Source organism: Stegodyphus dumicola, chromosome 2 (genome assembly GCF_044657685.1).
Source record: "Stegodyphus dumicola isolate Sdum_Otavi_A_Nest chromosome 2, ASM4465768v1".
NCBI classification, from domain to species: domain Eukaryota; kingdom Metazoa; phylum Arthropoda; class Arachnida; order Araneae; family Eresidae; genus Stegodyphus; species Stegodyphus dumicola.
Genome location: NC_140769.1, coordinates 58,271,864 through 58,291,965, shown reverse-complemented (window position 1 = coordinate 58,291,965; position 20,102 = coordinate 58,271,864). Strand labels below are relative to the sequence as shown.

The following is a 20,102-nucleotide window of genomic DNA, read 5'->3' as shown; positions in this document are numbered from 1 at the left end:
GTAAAGAAATTGCTATAATACTTTTTAAGGATATGCCATGATTTCTAGGAGGTATAACAGCAGCTAACTTTTCTGGCTGTTATCTTTGAGCAAGAACTTAATAACTCAAATATAGCCAAAATTCTTCTTCTTCACATTTGCCCACTCATTTTGGGTCAATGTAACTAAATCGAGGGAATGGAAGTGTTCATTGCAGAACCTTTTGTGCATTCTCAGATTACTGAACATTCTTCAAACTCAGAGTTAAAACCTCAACTAAAATTTTGGCATTCATTGGTCATAGAGTATTTGACTTATCTTTATTTTCTTATCTAAACAAATTTGATTCTTGCTACTAGCATTTGCCCTTTATTTTCGTTAGTAATGTGTTATTATAGCTCTGCCGTTCTTTCAGTCCTGATTTGCTACCGTAAGGACTGCAAAACATATGAGTAGTAATGTTTCAAATGCTTGAAAACTATAAGTATGCTATTATGCCAAGAAGATGAATTATTCTATTTCTGCCATACTTTGAAATGGTATCTTACGCTGTACAACAAAAGTGCATTTCTTCGTTTATCACTTGTTTTTTGGTAATGAAGTTAAAATTTTAAAATCCTTTACTTTCATTGGTAGGAAGAAAGTATGTGGCAATATCTTTTACATTATTTTATTTATTAGTACATAATAATGGACTATTGAGTGCAGAATATTGATTTAATCTTCGTAATGCCTTATTTACATATTTGTCAATTAAACATAGCCATAACATATATGTTACATGGATAGCTCCCCTTTTTTCTATAAAGCACTTGCTATTTTTGGAACTTGTTATTTGTGGATAAGAGTGTATTCTTCTTCAGGTTGAGCTTGTCAGGGATCAGGCACCTCTTCTAAGTAGTATTTTGTGCCCAAATGCACCAAACCCAATGCTTCCTAGCTCCATTTGTTTGGGTTGTCCACTTTGTTTATAAAGTCTGAGGATAATAGACTCTATTATCCTCAGACTAACTCTTTAGTGCTGAGTATAGTAACTCTTTAGTACTGAGAATACCTAAAGTAGTCAAGCGAGTGAGGGCAAGGGTATCATACTCATATATAATATGGCGTGCTATTTCCTCGTTCTTACAGCATTTCCTGCATATAGGGTCTTGTTGAAAATGTCCCATAGTATGAAGGTGTTTTCTGAAATAATAGTGCTCCGTGATGAAGCCCACAATTATTTGTATCTTCAGTCTTAGGCATCTAAGAATTTCAGAGGCAATTTTAGCAGAAGTTCTGATAATCTCACTTTTAGCATGTTTTTGTCCAGAAGAATCAAGCTAAGCAGGAGATGAATCAAGCTAAACTTCATTCATCTCCTGTTTTTACCATTTAAGAAGGATGCTGTTTGCAGTCTTTACATTGATACCACAAAAGGATTTCACACCTATTGGATTAAAAGATGATCTGTATTTTGCAAGTTCATCTGCTTTTTCATTACCTTCAATTCCCATATGTCCTAGTATCCAGCTTAGGATTACCTTGTTTCTGGTTGACAACTCTCTTAGAAGGTTTCTGCATTCCAAAACAATCTTTAATTTAATTTGAAATGCATATAAAACCCTTAGGACAGTTTGACTGTCCTACAAATGAGAATCCGCATAATGTGGTAGCCTTTTCTTATATTTATTTTTAGACAGTTAGTAATAGTGAGAACCTCTGACTAGAAAACAATGGCATACCCCCCAAGACTTCTTCTTAAAAGGTTTCTGCATTCCAAAACAATCTTTAATTTGAAATGCATATAAAGCCTTTAGGATGGCTTGACTGTCCTAAAAATGAGAATCCGCATACTGTGGTAGACTTTTCTTATATTTATTAGTAGACAGTTAGTAATAGTGAGAACCTCTGCCTAGAAAACAATGGCATAACCCCTCCCCGAAGACCTCTAAAGAGATAATTCTGGGTGATACACCATGTACTCCCAGTACTTAGAGGTTGTCTCTCTTTGATCCATTTGTGAATGAGATTACGTTATCAGTGTTTAAACTGAACATGTCATTCCTTTCAACTCTAGTAGGGAAAACTACTTCGAATGGCTTGTCAAACATATAAGTCATTTCCATTATGTTTTAAAGGATCATGAATTTTCTTAGTAATACTGATATGACATTTAGCACTAGGCTTGTTATACCATTGATTTTGCAGTATATAATTCTATATGCAGTCATTCTAGCAACACTGCAAATGAAAATGTCCAAGGGAATCAGATCTAATGTGATATTTAATGCTCTGGTAAGTGCCGAAGGTATTGCACCTGTGATACACAGGCAAGCCAATCTTTGCAAACTTCCTAGCCTGCCCTTCACAGTTCTGTGCTCCACCTTGCACCATCACATCACAGAGGCATAAGTAGTAATAGGTCTGATAATTGCAGTATACATCCAAAATGCTATTTTTGGTTATAAACCCCAGTTTTTGCTCAGCATACATACATCTGCATGTAATGATGCCTTTTTTTTTATTATTTGAGTAATTTTATAATCTACATGTTTATTCTGTGTGAACTTTTTGGTTAAGGTATAATCCTAAATACCTCACCTTTGAGGTCATGTAGGAGTGTATTACTGTGCTAGAAATCTTATAACTGTTCTAACTTTGCATATATATATATATATATATTTTATTTTGTAGTTAAGGTAACAGTAATATGTGACAGCCTTCTTTGCAGGTATAATTAAGTATTTCTTATAGCTATTTAAATAACATTGGCTATTAGTAAATTGAATGTAAATTTTATATATTGAGTTATGCATTTTGTCTAATATTCCATGGCTATCTATTTGAAACTTCATTCTTGTTACGATATTTTGATGTAATTGCAATTTTTTTTATTAATCTTTAAATTAAAATTTAACTATGCATGCATTCGAATTTATTTATTTTAAGCATTTTAACAATATGTTCATCTGTCTTTGTATATGCATTTGCTGCATATTAAATTATTTTGATTATTTCAGAAAAATTATTTTAGATTTACAAAGGACCCAAGCTCAGGTTTTTAGAGCTGCTCTGGAACATTGCCTGCTTGAAACATGCATAAACTTTTTAGATTGGGTAAATATATTTTAAAATTTTTTAATGCTGTAAAATTCCTGCTTTTGTGTTAGTTGCTGTTTGTGCTTATTATTATTATTATTTTTCAGTTTTATTCAGAGCCACAAATTTTCAAAGCTAAGAAAAGTTCAGTGTGCATTCAAAAGCATATCAGGAATGATAAATGCTTTAGATTGCAATTATAAATAATGTAATTGAGGTTTTGATAAAGATTTGTTTTTATTCCTCTTCTCCTTCTTATCATAGACAAATATTTGTCTTCAAACTAGTTTTTTTTTTTTTTTTTTTTTTAAATTTATTTATTTAGTGCATTCAGTTGTATTTATAATTTAGTACTGTGTTTCTTAAGAATGAAAGAAAAAATAATGAAATTTCATATTTTGATTATTTATGCAAATTTTATGATTTGACAAACTCTTTCATAAAATTTATGGTTGCAATTTTACAGTTTCTGAATCTGTGTAGTTGTACTTTTAACAACTGTATAAAATAAAATTGAACCCTAATCATTAAAATTATTTTCCCAACAAGAAAATCATTCTTTTAATACGATAAAAAATAACTACTACTTCTGTTATGTTCAGAGAAATGAAATAAGATTAAAAAATATGCTGATTAATATGATGTTTAGCAGTACTCACTGTATTTAAAAACAAAAGGTTAAATGATGGCATTAGCAAGAGTATCCTAAAACCTCTGGATATAATTTTGGTATGCACATAATATTTGTGTCATTTTAGACTTGCTAATAAAGAACTGCATTTAAGCATTAAAACATTTATTAGCTAGATTTGTATAATTATTTATTTTGCTTTTTGTTTTCATAAATTGCCATTCATCAAGATGGTATTTTGATTATTAAAGAGTATAAGAAAATAAATTATTTTAAATAACAAGTTAATTATATTAAGTAACAAAAAATTTAAGCTCACTAAGTTAAGTTATTTAAGCATGCTGCTCACTAAGTTAATGACAATTTATTAGATTGATTAGTTTTGTCTGATTTATTACTAAAGCAGTATTACATAGTGCTAGCTAAATATTTAGCTTTTGAAAGGTTTTTTTTTGGGGGGGGGGTAACAGCAATGCTGTTGGGAAATATTTTCAGAGATAAATAATCGCAGTGGCATCTTATTCTTGTATTCCTACATTTTATATCACTTTCTTCTTATCTTACATTATATTTGTGAGGATTTTTTTGTTCATTAATATAATAGGGGGACCGGAAAGTAATGTCGCTTTTTTACATTAATTTCAAATGAATAAATTTGTAAGAAGGTTTTATTTTTAATCAATAATATAATCATCCTCGTTATTAGCAACCTTTTACCATATAGTATGCAGGTTTCAATCCCAGACCGATAAAAATCAATTAGTTTTAGAATAAAATATCTCGAGATGGCATTTTGGACATCATCCAAATTTTCAAATTTTTTGTCACTAAGAAAATGTTTAAGGGATCGGAATAAATGGAAATCCAAGGGTGCGATATCGGGTGAATATGGTGGGTGAGGCAGTACCTCCCACCCCAATTCATTATATTTTTCCACTGTTCGTCTTGCACAGTGCGGTCTTGCATTGTCGTGTTGCAGAATGACGTCTTTTCCGTTGACAATCGCCAGATATTTTCGATTAAAGATTGGTTCACTAGATACAATTGCTCACAATAAAGGTCTGCATTAACAGTTTTTCAAGGTTTCAGCAACTCAAAATAAACGATTCCGCGAATACTCTACCAAACACCCAGAAGTGCCTTTTCAGGATGTAAACCCTTTTAACCCCTATTAAAACTGCCTTTTGAGTTTTGGATTATCATATAGGACTTATTTTTTTGTCTCCACTAATCAAATGATCAAAAAATGGTTCTGTATGGTGCTGTTGAAGCAATATGTTGCATGTGATGGATAGGTTGGCTTTGTTCTTTTCGGACAGATTATGGGGGACTCAAACACCTGCTTTGCTTATTTTTCCATTCTGCTTTAAATGTTTTTGGATGGTCGACCAAGGTTGGTTAAGATTATTTTGACATGGATTTGCTTCCACTTCTGCTTCAGCATGTTGTCAACGTGCACAGAAATGACATTACTTTCCAGTCCTCCTATTATATAATAAATTCTCCTAATACTTGCTTACAACCAAAACATTTCTTACTTGTTTTTCAGCCTGCATAATTTAAAATTTTCTCCTGTAATTTCACAGAACAGTTTCAATAGCTTCCACACTTCGCCCCCCCCCAAAAAAAAAGACATATACCTTTTCTAAAAGACATATACCTTTTCTAAGCAGTGAAGACCTTTTCTGTTTCACACTAAAGGATAGATTGTAATGCAAGGAAGTATTGCAGGTTCTCATGAAATATGTTGAAAGCAAGGCTCTCTCTGTCATAAATTTAAAAAACTCTTAGATTCCAACTTCAATAAACCCAGAAAAAAACCTTTTTCATATAACATAATTTTCGTCATAGCAGTATTAATAAAATAAAACATAACATTCATAAATATTTTAACTGTAATCAAATTGTTATTTAATTGTAATCAAAATTTTCATCCCATTCAGTTCTGTTCATGTTAATTTTTTGAAATTCTTCTTTCCATTTTTCAAACGTTCTTTATCTTTTATGACAATTCCTTCCTTTTCTTGACTTTTTTTACCAGTTCTAATTTAGGTTCCTATGATGTGTGACACACACACACAAAAGCTTGAAGACAAAGTGGAGATGGCAACAACTGTTCTGGTGACGTCATGCCATACACCTCCTCTATCCATACATCCAGTTTCGACTTAACTGATCACACCAGTGGGGAATACTGCGTCATTGAGTGAACACGTGCAACTGCATTCTGTTAGGAAAATAATATAAAAACCAAACAGCCAATCAACATCAAGTTTCTTGTGAATCTTAAGAAATCAGCTGCAAAGGAAACATTTAAAATGTTAACCAAGGCTTATGGAGATGAAACTTTGTCTTATGCATGTGTGTTTGAATGGCATAAGCGTTTTTCAGGTGAAAGGGACAGGGACGATGATGAACGTGCTGGGCACCCTTGGGTGCCCAGTACATTCGTCATGATTGAATGGCTTCTCAGTGGTCAGACTGTTCATCAGTACTACTACATTGAAGTACTAAAAAGACTTCGTGAAAAAATTAGGGAAAAAAAGGCCACAGTTGTGGAGTGATGGATTGCTGTTGCACCAGGACAATGCACTCGCTCACACGGCCCTGTCTGTCAAACAGTTTCTGACCAGCAAAAACATTATTGTGATGGGGAATCCTCCTTATTCACATGATTTGGCTTCATGCGACTTTTTTTATTTCCTAAAGTTAAATCTTACTTAAAGGGAACCCATTTTACCTCAGCTTAAGAGGTTCAGGCAAAAATGGAAAATCTCCTAAAGGGACTTCCAAAAACATCATTCCAGAACTGTTACCGGCAAAGGCAGCACCGAATACAGAAGTGTGGGAATGCTCAGGGAACTACTTTGAAGGTGATAATGTCACGGAGAACTAATTCTGCAAGTACAACGCTGTTGGAGCGAGACGGCTCCCGACCTAATGCAACCTCGAGGGTGCCAAACAGGATTAATACCTTCCCGCCCTTGTATCAATCTCCATCCTTGGATCATCCCCACAGAACAAGGGTGGACACGACAGTACCAGTATGGTCCCTGCCAAGTCTTAGTGGTTTATTGGACCAGTCTCTCTCTCTTTTTTTGGGGGGGGGGTCACACTTTGTATGTATAGCAATTTTGATCATATCTGTTTATTTCCTGCTTTGCTATTAGCTGATCTTTTAAAATTTCTGGTTTAAATGAGTTTGATGCTTTTGTTTTTATATTTGGTTTTTCTGGGAGCAGATTATTTCTATGCTACCTGAAAAATTGCATAAAAATAGACAAAAAAGAAAGTTAGATGAAATGGTGGTAAAATTGGATAAAATCTCATATTTCAAATTATTGAAGATCATCTCTTCATCATCTGAATCTTACTTTAAGCAAAATTATCTCCATTTATCCTAGGTCTAATTTGTCTTCAGAAATAGGGTAAGGGAACTGTATTGTAAATGGAAAACTGAGGATGGCGATTTGATACAATCATGTACCATTACTATGAAGAATATTGAGACTGGCAATAACTCCACCAGGGTATTTAAATGCACAATTCAACAAAAAAAAAAAAAAAAAAAAAAAAAAAAAAAATTAAACAGTCATTTTTAAGCTTGCTTTCACTGTCACTAAGAGATGTTGAATTTAATAAGGCCATACAAAGACCTCTCAAATACATCTACTCATAAGTTTACAATTTATTGCACTGTTTGGATCAATATGAACATGTTTGAATATAGTAATGATTTATTTTATGAAAAAAATAATAGTATTTTTATACTCAGTTGAAACCATTGAACAAAATAAGTGCAATCTGAAATTCTCAAATTCAGCATTCAGGCAGCTTATTTTTTCCAGTACCGAAACAGCAACATATGCTTAGTTTTTTTGGTGATCATAGTATTGCAAATATTCCCTCTACCATCCATTTTATGGATTTTGGATTAAGACTGAAAATAAAGAACTAATACATCTCATTGCTCAATAATAATTTTTATAACATTGTCATAGGAATATGTAATATGTTCACTCTAATTCAGGGATTTTAAGCTTAGCAGTATTTACAACATCTTGAACATGTTTAATCTTTTACTACTACGAGAAAAATTATGAGAGATATCTTATATAGATATTTCTAAGTATTATGGTTGTACCTTTACTGAATGACTAGCACATAATGCAAAAAGAAAGGCAAACACAACCAACCTATGATAAATACTGACGAAATCCTTTTTTTAGCAATGCTTGAAACTCGCTTTTAAAACTTACTATAGTGGCATAATTATCACTTCCATAGTCAACAGATTATGTATTGAGATGTTTTTTCTACAAAATGGTCTTTTAAAACTTTATAAAGCCCGTCCAAAGTAAAATTTTAAACACAAACAATGTCAAGTAATCATACCAAGTTTTTGAATAGCAAAATATCTATCGACAGCAGTTGCAACTTGTAAGGCAGATATATGTAGACTTTTATTATTTCAGAAAATTTTTTATTTCTGCATATGCTAGAAATGCATATTTTTTCATGATAGGCTATGCTATCTTGTTTAAGATATGATACTCTATTCATTTTCATCTGAATCTGTTTTGCGATATTATTATCTTGAAATGCTTTTTTATATGCTTATGGAATTGTCAACTGTGCCTTTGCTATTTCTTTTTTCACTCTAGGTTTACTTTTTATGAACAAATTGACGAATGTATTTTAGCAAAATTTTCACTTTTTTAAGGTTTAACTGTATTTTTATGAGCTAGTAATATTAATTTATTGGCAATATTTAATTTCGTATCAGAACAAAAACTCACCTTTTCACTTCTTTGTACAAAGTAAAGGAAATACTGTAATTGCAAAAAATTTCAGTTTGACTATTTCCGAATCTGAATTTGGACGAATTTTTGCTTGATGTCTGTACACATGAACAGAATATATAACTGTTTTTTCTAAAACTGATAGAAAAATAGATTTAAATGGATTCAAAAGGAATTTTTCCATGACGTCTGTACTTAGATACGTACGTATATATGTGTATGTGTATCTCGCTTAATTCAAGAAATGAATAGTCATATAATGTTGAAATTTTGTATATGGAACTGCTATAATATCTGCAACCTGCAGAACCAAATGTAACCTCCATACTCAGCTTAAAAACCCTTACCTGTCCTTTATTTTCTCAATCATTGATTATAGTCATATACTTCTAGTTATAGAAGTGTTTTAAATGAAGAAAACCTTCATGTTTTGGCAATGTCAAATTAAAGAAAAAAAATTCGACAAATAACAAAATCTAACTTTTAATGCAGTCTTCTGGTTCGTATACTTATATTTGGAAAAGTTTTATACATGTTATGAAAAAATAAAATTAGAAGTTTGGCTCCCATATGACGAAAATTGACCAGCTTATTTAATTTCAAAATTTGCAATTGTGATGTCTTTTTTGACTTGTCTTAGATCTGTTAAGTTAGACTAAGTTTAAAGGAAGTGCAGCAAAAAATTTGTATAATTTTATATGCTATATAAGGAAATCATAGTGTTCACATCAGATATTTTATTATGGTCTTCTTTCAACCACTCCTTTAGTTCCAGATCTTCTAACCATTCATTTCTAAAACTTTGAATATGTCATTTAATCATCTTACCCTGTGAGAAACTAATTTCAGTCATTGTGGGTATGGCTAGTTAGTGGTTATCATATTAAAAATTATTCTTTAAAATGAAAAATAAAACACTGACACATTACATAAAATGAAAACATAAAATAGTCACTACAGTATAAAATAATTAATATAAAATAGTCACATTGACTTAAAAAATTCACTAAAATTTATGTTCAATAAATTCATTACAATATGAAATAGTCATTAAAATTTAAATTTATTATATTTAAATTAGCACACTTATAAGTGAAAAAATCTCCCCCAAATCATGCAATAATTACACAAAAGACCTCAAAAGACCATGCAGCAAAGTCCGTCTTCTGTCTGCTCAAGAAGTTGAATGTATGATGTGTTACTAACATAAACAAAAAGTATAGGGTAAAATCCTGTAAATCCTTTTAGATTTGTTATATTTTATATAAATACTTGAGATCTTGCAGGTTATAATCTGTTTTTCTAGAATATACAATTAAGAAAAGTATAAAGTATTAACATTTTAAGTTTTATTGTATGTACAAGAAAGAGGAAAAATTTTGACTTGAACATTTCTGAAAAACTCGGAAATTGAAATATTTCTGTCAAAGAAACCTATCAACCCAGATGACAATAAAAAACCCACCTATGAGGGAAAAACTCAAGCATAGAAGCCCTGATTGAAAGTGATAATCTTCTTTCAGTTAAAGATGTAAAATATGATAGTATGAGAAACTCTCCTTTCATTTACATATCTGTTTGATTTCCTCCACCAATTGGCCTGAAATTAAATAATTATATCTAAAATATCTGTTGCTGAAAATTTGTATTCTAATATGTAACACAATTACTAAAAAAATAATAATGTTTCATGTTTGATGAAAATATAAGAAATTCTTAGTTTTTAATATGCAAAACTAATTTAACATTTTAAAAATATGATCTTAAAAATGTGGCTGCATCAGAAAAGAAGGGAATTTAACAAAACTGTGGGATTTTGTAATTTATGGAATATATGAAGAAATACTAAGCGAAGATGATATATTTAAAGTAATCATTGCACTAGCAATGCTCAGTTCATTAGTTATTTAACAGATAGTATTATCTATGGGAGGGGGAGGGAGAAATACTTTTAACTGTAGGCCAGAAAGTTCTTTGTTAGTGCACCATGTGGGCAGAACCATGAAAATATTTTATTGTACCCCTGTTGTTTGCAGCATGTGCGGGGGGGGGGGGAAGGGAAATTCCAGTAGAAATGTTTTTAAAAAATTTCAATTACAGTTAAAAAATTGCAATTATACATAAACAGAATTTATTACTACTGGTCATCAAACGATTGACATGTATCCTGTTTCATTTTCAAATAAAAATTTAGAGCTGGTTATTCTTTTCCTAAATTCTCTTTTCTGATCTATCTCTTTATCTCAACAATATCTAACTGTTAAAAATGAAACAGCTATATTCATCGGTGGAGGCCCATGTTTTGTAGAATGTCTAGTGTTCTGAGTTTAAGTTGATCAGTAGTGTAGTCATGCATATGTATATATGCATATGCACTGTTACAACAGATGTGCATTCATACTGCTGATTCCAGTAATTTGTTTACAAAATCAGGTAGGAAAGATATGAAAATGCTGTTGCATAGGATCTCATAATGAGCTGGATTAAACAATTAATAGGCTGAACTCAGCCCTTTGGCTAGCCTTTTTCCCACTTCTCATGTGGTGTGCGATTTTAAACCCAGAAAACTGCCACCGGTAGTGCCACTGATAAGGAAGAAAATTACAAAGAGCTTGTTAAGAATAAAAAGATTCTAATTGACTATTTTATGTGAATTCGACATAGCAATTACAAGATTTGAGCTGAGAAATGGAACTTTGAGTCAGAAATTATATCTCTCTAAAATTTAAAAGAAATTATTAAAAAAAAAAGTCTAAGCAATGGATATTGAAAAAAATGTAATAAAACAAAATATTGAGTTTTTTTAAAAACATTTTGTTTTAATTAAGATCGTAAATACTTCATTATTTAATTAACAACCATTTTATGTTTTAATTTTATAATTTCTGCATCTAATTAAGATTTAAATTAATAATCTAAAATCCTGAACCAGATGTCAAATTGTAACAACGTGGCATTTATGTAATTATTTATTATTTACTGTCATTTTTAAAAGCTCTGGAAATATATGTAACAAAATTTTATAAATATAATCAGTTAACTTTTATAGCTATTTTTGCTTATTAGAAATGATTTTTTTTGGGGGGGGGCTATCCTTTTTTGTTGACTCATTTTTATCTGATAATAATTTAAAGTCCTAAGCTTTCATATAACAGACAGAACTAAATATCATATTTTATTTGTAAATAATAAAATTTTTAAGGAATCTCCATTTTAAAGGAATTCCAAATATTTCTTTGACATTTTAACCATTTTTAAATATTTAGGCTTTTAGAAAGTAAAGAAAATAATTTTGGTAATTCTTTATTCTTATGGCCCCCATTTTATAAACGAAGTGAAATAACTGATGAATCACCAATGGAAACTATATTCAAATGGCTGGCAGTCCTAATAATGATAATTTATAGTTTGATCATTAGTAGAAGAGCTCTGAATAAACTGCATGTTATCATATTTTCTTTCCTTTTTTCCACATTTATAGCAATTCATGATCACTGATAATTCTATGTTCACAAGAAGTGCTTTGAGTATTTTGTATTTTACTGCACTTTCTTTTTTCAGTAAAAAAAAAAAAAGAGAGAGTTATGAATACAGTCAAAAGTCGTTAATTTGGACACCCATACCGGAGTGATCTATAATCCGGACCTCAAAGCTAAAAACTTTCTGCGCATGTGCCGCGTTGACACATGCGCAAAGGCGTTTACGCGTGCACGTAAGACCTTTACTACTGCGCATATGCGTGTGCACAAGTGCAGAATACGTTTTCGTGTGCGTGTTTAATGTATAACGGACGGTATAAGCTAAAATTATCTAATTATCTATTTCAATTAATGTTGATGATTGCGTTGTTCCTTAATCTTTGAATTGGATGCGCTTATTATTTTTTGCAGACTGTAAGAACAATTTTATAAAAGTAAACTTGAACTTTCGATTATGTCAAATAGAATTTCCGATACTGGAGCTCCCAAAAGTATGTTTCGATGTCCGTCAAACAAAAAGTGGAATTGCTGCAAAAAATGGATAAAGACATGAAGAAGGTGACAGAGAGGTTAGTGAAAACGAAAAAATTTCAATTGACAAGTTTGTCAATATTCTCAGCACAGCAATTACGGGACTTGAACAGTGGAACTTTGTAACTGAACAAGAAATTATGTCTGTTTATAGAATTAAAGAGAAAGTATTATCACATAAAACGAAGCAACTTAAACAACTTACATTGAAAGAAATGTTTAATAAAGTAAACAAAAATATATTAAGCTTTTTTTTGTAAATTTTGATACCCTTTATATCATAATTGTTCTTTATTTCATAAATTACGGTTTCATATTTTTAATTTTAGAATTTCTGCATACTATCTACGAGATTTAAACTGATGATCTATAATCCGGATTTAAACTGATGATATAAATCGATAATCCGGAATCGCCGAAGTCCCGACGAGTCCGGATTAACGACTTTTGACTGTACTTGATTTACTAAGATGTGGAGGAGGTCTATATCTTTCTTCCAAGAAAGAACATTTTGCATTCGAATTTTCAGAAATAGTCATTAATAAAACTAGATATCAATGAAAACATTGGAGGTGCAGTGTGAAAAGTGGTCAAGTGAAAGAAAAGTACATGTTTTGACAGCTGGTACAGTGGTTTCAGAATACTGTTTGTAACAGTGCAGCGATTTATTTTGCTGTTAGAAAAAGGAACTGCCATCAATTAAATGGTGCAAGAAGGAACTTAGTCCTTACAAAAATACAATTATTGACTGAAACATTCATCAGAGATGTGTATTCTTTACATCTAATCCGACAGCCAAATAAGCATATAAGAGTCCTTGAAAAAATTGTGGATATAAACAGCAGCCTGTTTATACAAGGAAAGAACAAAGCCAGTAGTGTTCTTAGCACAGCACTTGTTATTTGGCAGGTTATGTCAAAAAGTTGAATAATTTTCCCCTTACTCAGATTTTGAATTGAAGGCAACTACCGTTATGACAGAAATTATCAACTATCTGCAAGAGGGATCAAAGTTTTAATATGACTGTTGGCTAGCATAGAAAACAAAGGAAATAGAAAAAGTGGATTAGAAATCTTTTTATACAACTTTCTTGTGTGATCTCTTTTACCTCTAAACATTATGTATATCAGCAGTTAGTTGCTTGTAAATAAAATACTGAAATGCTGTGGTGCTCTGCTAAGAGTCGGAATAAAAATCGACAAGGCACAGCTCATGATTGTCTGGAATTTTACCTTGCAGAGTTCATGTGGTTAAAGGTCCTTGGGATGAGAAATTGCTTTTGAAGCTATATTAAAAGCAGTTGGGAAAACATAGGAGCCATAAAGTGTACATGAAAAGTAAGCAAGAACTTGGATATAATCCAGTTGCCAGCTGTGCCAAAAAACAGGTACAGTGTTTTGGCATCCTGGTGTCAAAAAACAGGGCGTGCAATAATAAAGAAGTACCATAATTTTACCTCAAAATAATAATACAGGGTTCGTAGCGGTCCTTACAAGTGCTTATAAGTCCTTATATTTGAAAATAAGATATAAAAGCCCTTATAGGTGCTTACTTTTTCTCTAAAGCACTTGTTTTTTTTGTTTTTAGTGCTTATTTTTTGCTTTGAGTGCTTTTTTTTTTTTTAACGAATGCACATTTTTCCCCCGTACCAAAGCTGAAACTAAATAAACAACTTATCTTCCTTATATGGAACATCAGATGGTGAATCATACTCCCTGAAATAGCTTTTCACTCCTTTCTCTGCATTAACATAACCTTTGGCAAAGAACGTCTATGTATTCAACAATGTCTATGTATGAACAATATAGATTGATTTTGTACATAAACACGTTTCTCTCTCGTGTTGTTTTTTATGCGTTCCTGCCTTAACCCATCACTTTAGGCCCTACATTCCTATAGAATAATGCATGTTTTAGTACGCTCCACCACCCCTCCAAGTTTGTCCCATGATCCGTGAAACACAATGTATATTCTTTGCCTTTGGTGCACGCGAGTATAGACAGGTGCATGTCGTTCTATTGGTCAAAGAATTGCGAAAGCTGTAGGAAATTCCGATGCATTCCATATTCTTTTGCTCTCACCCAATACTACACACGTTTGAATTTCTATCAAGATTTTAATAATTTACATTCTCGTTCTGCGTGGTCAGTTCATATTCACGTTTATTATGATCAGCTTATATTATGAGCACATGTATGAATATTTATAATATATTTGCAGTAACTGAAGTGTAGATAAACTTCAAAAATGGGTGTGTTTTAACACAGATTAGTTTCCTAAGGAATAATATTCGGAATGGCATAAATAAAGTAATCGAATAGTCTTTTTTAAATTTATTATTATTATTTTTTTGGCCAATGCATCATACTGTACGGAAGTTGGAGGTTCTTCCCTTTCTCCACAAAATCTCGAACATTGAAAGAATTACAGCTCACAGCAAAGCAAGCAATGGACTTTTTTGGGGGGTGTCACTTTCTATCTGGATTGAATAGGACTAAAAGTTCTGCGGTCTACCAACCCAAGCGAAGAATGATTCTATTCCGGAAATTTAACGCAGTCTGTTCAAAATTAGAATGAAAAACATCCCAGATTGGTAAATCTCTTTATTAATCAATACCACTATGGCAGGGATATAGCGCAACGTGTCCTGCTCAATGATAAATATGCCACATGGGCACCTGACGGTGAAAACCGGACGAAGCAAAGGGACATTTTCCTTTATTTAAATTATTTATTCTCTGAATACCGACACCTGTTGATTCCGATTGCGTAATATCATGTGAGGAAGAATTAAGGCGCACGCATTGCACATTAACGTTTGCGATATTTCCCAGAGATAAAAGAGTTTTACTGTGCTTGCTAAGCAGATTATTTTTCAGTTCCATTGGCCTATTTTTTATATGATGCACATATCGGAATGTCAAAAGCATTATTTAGCTGCAAAATCTAAAGAATGGTTATAATCTATCCCCCTTCCACTTTAACCACTTACACTCCGCTATCCGGAATTTCAGATATTTGGCAATTTCTGAGTATGCCAGTTAGTTAAGCTTTTACTGTTAAAGGATGACTGCATGAAGCAATTTGCCGTCTTCTGATTTCGTATAATAAATATGGGTTATTATTATTTATTTTTTCTATTTTGAACTGAAATTTCATCATTAAATCTTGTAATATAATTTAGTTCTGCATAGTTTTTTTCTGTCATTGTAAACTAGTTCTGTAAATTGAACTATTACTTAAAATTAAAAAAAAAAAAAAAAAAAAAAAAAAAAAAAGAATGTAATTGTTTTCCATGGATGAATAATGCTCATTCTCTCTTAATATATACTGAATTTCTCATATTTTAAATTACAAGTCTAATTTTTCCTTTAAGGTTATGCAGTATGATGTAATTAGACAGGTGCTTATTTTTTTTCTTAAAATGTGCTTGAAAAGTGCTTATAGGTGCTTATTTTTTTAACTAAAATGTGGCTACGAACTCTGTAATAATGATAATTATATTGTGAAAGGAAGAAAAGGAAACAGATTAATAAATGTAGTATAAATAAAGTGTTGAATTGTTAAATAGATTAAAAGTATGTAACATCTGCTCCATTGAAGAAGGAAAGAAGAACCAAGTTAGTATGAATTGAAAGTTTGTCAGGCAAAATTATTTTTTGGCACAATGTTGAATATTAGCATATTACTTTAAATGTGAATATCTGCAAAACTAATTGTATAATTTTCATGAAACTAGGCATTTGGTATGATTTGAGCAGAGAATCAATATACAGGGATAAATTGCATGTGATCTTAAGAGTCTAATTTTGTGTTAAAAGTTTTGCAATAACACATTAATGTATTTTTATCTGATACATATCCTACTCACCTCATCAAGACATGAGAAGTATAATTGGAATTTTGCTGATTAACCAATTAGAACCAGAGCTATAAAATTGCCTTCTCCTTTTTAAAATCCATTAGTGTTAAAATGTTTATTTTTTGAAAATATTTTTAAGCCAGCAGTGTCATTTTTTTTTTAGTTTTATAATGTTTGTACTGAATTAAAATATGCTTAGAAATTTATTTCATTTCAGAATTCAATCTCATCTAATGATTTGGCTGATCTTTTGATGCTTTTTAAAACTGATGTAGTTCTTCATTCCAGACCACGGAATAAGCTCCTTATGAAATTGAAGGAAATGTTTTCTTCTGAAGCATACAAATTGACTTTAAATGAAGCATATAAATACTGTGCAGAGTGCATTCAAAGAATTGATGCAAGTTGCAATAATGCAGATGCAGGTGATTACATTACTTCAAAAAAAAGTTTGGAATTAGTATGAATTACTTTAAACAAAGCATATGAAAATTTTATTTGGCTTAATTTTAATAAAATAAAATAAAATTAAATTTTTATAACAATGTACATGTTTTTGAGTGTATAAATATAACTATTTCGCATATTCATGTAAAATATTTAATAATTGTTTTAAAGTAATGCAATACTTTAAATATTTAAATAGTAGCTGAATTGTGAAAAAAATAATCCTTTCATTTCATAGTAGGTGATATAAAAATATCGTTTGGAATAAAAGTCTTCATAATCTTGAAGAAGTATTGAGTTCATTTCATATATAATGTCTTGAGGAGTTCATCTGTGTTTATTTTTGTTTTATTTGCGTAATTTTCCCATTGAGACATATTGAAGAAAATAATAGTATCACTTTGAATTCATACCTAAGTTGCACCTACACTTAAATCACAATTGATGCCATTTGTTAAATAAATATGAAATTTTCTAGTGAATTCAGTTAGTTTTTGTGTTGATTAAATCTGTAGGTTATTGATTAGGTATGGTGATGAAGTTCTATCTCTGATGACTAATTAGTGGCATGTAGGTTGCATGTGGACTTATTGTGAGAGATTATTTAGAGATTTATTTTAGAGGTCCTTTATTGTGGCCTACAATATGATTATCAAAATTTAGTGTTATTTTTAACCACTAATTTCTTTATATTTTTCTCTTTTCTGATAACATGCACTGCAACCGTGCACAGTTATATGTAGAGATTTTCTGATAGCACATAGTGTTCTTGTTGCTCAAACATATGATTCAGTACTGTTCTGCCTATGAAACTACACACAAGGATAAGTTCCAACATTTTTTAAGTAAGCACTGTTATTATTACAGGATGTATTCCAACATATATCCAAATAAAAATTACTGTGCAGTCTGCAATGCCAGCAGGTATTTTAAATTAGCGTACCCATTTACAGAAATTGGCTGTCTTTGTTTCGTTTATAAAAACATTTCTGCTTCTCATTTTATCTTAAAATTCTTCCAAAACATATTTTTTTATATTTCATATTTTATGACTAATTGAGGATTTTTAACACTTAATGTCCTACATGATGCAAGCATAAGATTATAAAATTTTTCAGAGCCACACATATGATCACATTGTACAGGATGGTTGTTACAACTCGAATGTGAAATGGGCAAAAGCTCTGCTTCTGCCACTGGCAACAGAGGGAGTAAAAAAAAACTTGGAAGAGAGTGGTCACTTACTCAGCTTCTCTTAATAAAATTTTGGTTTGAATGGGGAATTATTCTTATCTATTGATTTAAAACTAATCTTGAACCATGTAAATAATGTAATATAGTAGGTGTGCGTAAATAAGTAGTCATAGAGATTTGTTTTGAATTATGATTTGAGTTTGAATTGGAGTATGAAATCGAAAGCTCTCCCAAAACAAAAATTGTCGACATCTTAAATTTGTGGGTTAGAACAGTAGTCTTAAAAAAACTTTCCTGATATATGAACCCTTAGTAGCTTATCTGCTCAACCAACTGAAATGAAATTTCAGATATTGTTATTTGAAAGCATGCTCTCAAGTTTATGATAATTGAAAACAACAGAGCTCTCATGATTATGATTACACTGATAAAATGTTGAAGTTTTTGAATGGCAACTTTCACTTTTTTTTTTTTTTTTTTTTTGCAAATTGATCAGTGCAATGAAAAAACATAAATGGTGTTAGAACGATGCATGTATGATGAAAATTGTCGGTGTAAAACATTTGTAGAGAAAATGACCATTCACAAATGCAGAGAGGCGGTGCATTGATGTACTTCACATAATCCACAGGCATAGATAATAGAAGCATCAATCACAGAATACCATGTGCCAAGCATTGTGTGCAGAAACACTAATAAGCAGTGTGGGAGATTATTTCTTCGATCAGGTGTTCAAATGTGCGAACAGCTGCATTAAAACAGCACGGTGAACTAATAAAGCTGCTTTATCTGAATGGAGAAAGTGCTGTTGAAGCAGCACTAGTTTATTGGTGAAATCATAAGCTAAGACAAGGCCCATGTTTTATAAAAACTCTGCATGGTTTGGTAAACAAATTTGAAGAAACTGGATGTACATATGATAGACCACAATATGGACAACCATGTGTTCTTATTGAAGCTGTTACGGAAGTGTATATTACACTTACTGGAGGTTCATTGCCTACTGCAATAAGTGTTTCAAGCCGTTGGATGTACCAGATGCCACAGTCCTCATGTTGTAACCTGGAGATGAGCAACAGTGTGTTGATGCAAATTTTTTCCTTATAAGCTGTGATAAAGATAACAGGTGGCCGCTGCAGATATTGTGGGGAGATGAGGTGCATTTCTCCCTAACTGGGCATGTTAACTCCAAGAGCTGTATTCACTGGATTCTCATGATGTGACACCAACACCGTTACATAAAGCTAAAGTGACAGTGTGTTACAGCATCACAAGCACATTCGTCTTGGTCCAGAACTCTTCGAAGAGGTCATTTCCACAGGTATGAAAATGTGCTCCATCAACAAGTGCTCAGTATACAACAGAGGTACAAAGTTATGTAAATCCAGAGCTGCAGCAGTGATGTTGTTAACCCTTTAACTGTCAAGTTATTTTGATGATTTGGGTACACAAATTGTCAAATTTTTTTATTGCAAAAATCAAATGTTTAGTACAAAATAAAATATTCTTAAGTAGTTAAAAATTGATATTTTGAAGTACATGGGTAAAATTTTTAAAGTTTTGTAGCCACTGCATATTTGCTTGAGGCGGCTGCCACTCAACATGGCAGTTGTAAAGTTCGCTTCTAGTGGAGCATTATTTTCTAAAAATGAAAAAAATTTATTATTTTCTAAAAAAGAAATAAATGTAAGTGAATACCTATTAGTAGTTCAGTAATTCAGTCTTGTGTGGTACAACTGGAAACACTTTTCCAAGCACAAACCAACTCCACAATCACTACACCAGAATCGTGATTCCTTCCTTATCTTTTCCTCATTTTAAACCTTTTTTGAACAACATACTTTGCACTGTCTTGTAGGCGCACGTTTCGCAGGAGTAGTAGGAGTATGGGATATGAAATGTCGTTCAGTAAGACGGGCAGGGTTATCTATTGTAAGTGGTCTGCCAACATTCTTTTGTCCAGAAGCTGCATCATCATATTTATGTAAAAGCTCTTCTACAACTTGGATTCGAAATTCTAGAAATGTAATATGTTTCCCAACTACATTTTTATAGAGCAAATATGAGTTCCAAAGTACCTTGTCTAGTAAATGTAA

General features: G+C 31.6%; 1 protein-coding gene across 3 annotated transcripts in view; it reads left to right on the top strand.

Annotated features, from left to right (window-relative positions):
- The window catches only part of LOC118197378 (tRNA (guanosine(18)-2'-O)-methyltransferase TARBP1), a 65,999-nt gene that overhangs the window by 26,857 nt on the left and 19,040 nt on the right, over window positions 1–20,102 (top strand). For all 3 annotated transcript variants that reach the window (XM_035368887.2, XM_035368886.2, XM_035368885.2), the window contains exons 7-8: window positions 2,982–3,078; window positions 16,583–16,790. In XM_035368887.2, the coding sequence (XP_035224778.2) occupies window positions 2,982–3,078; window positions 16,583–16,790 (305 nt within the window). The remainder of the gene's footprint in view (window positions 1–2,981; window positions 3,079–16,582; window positions 16,791–20,102) is intronic.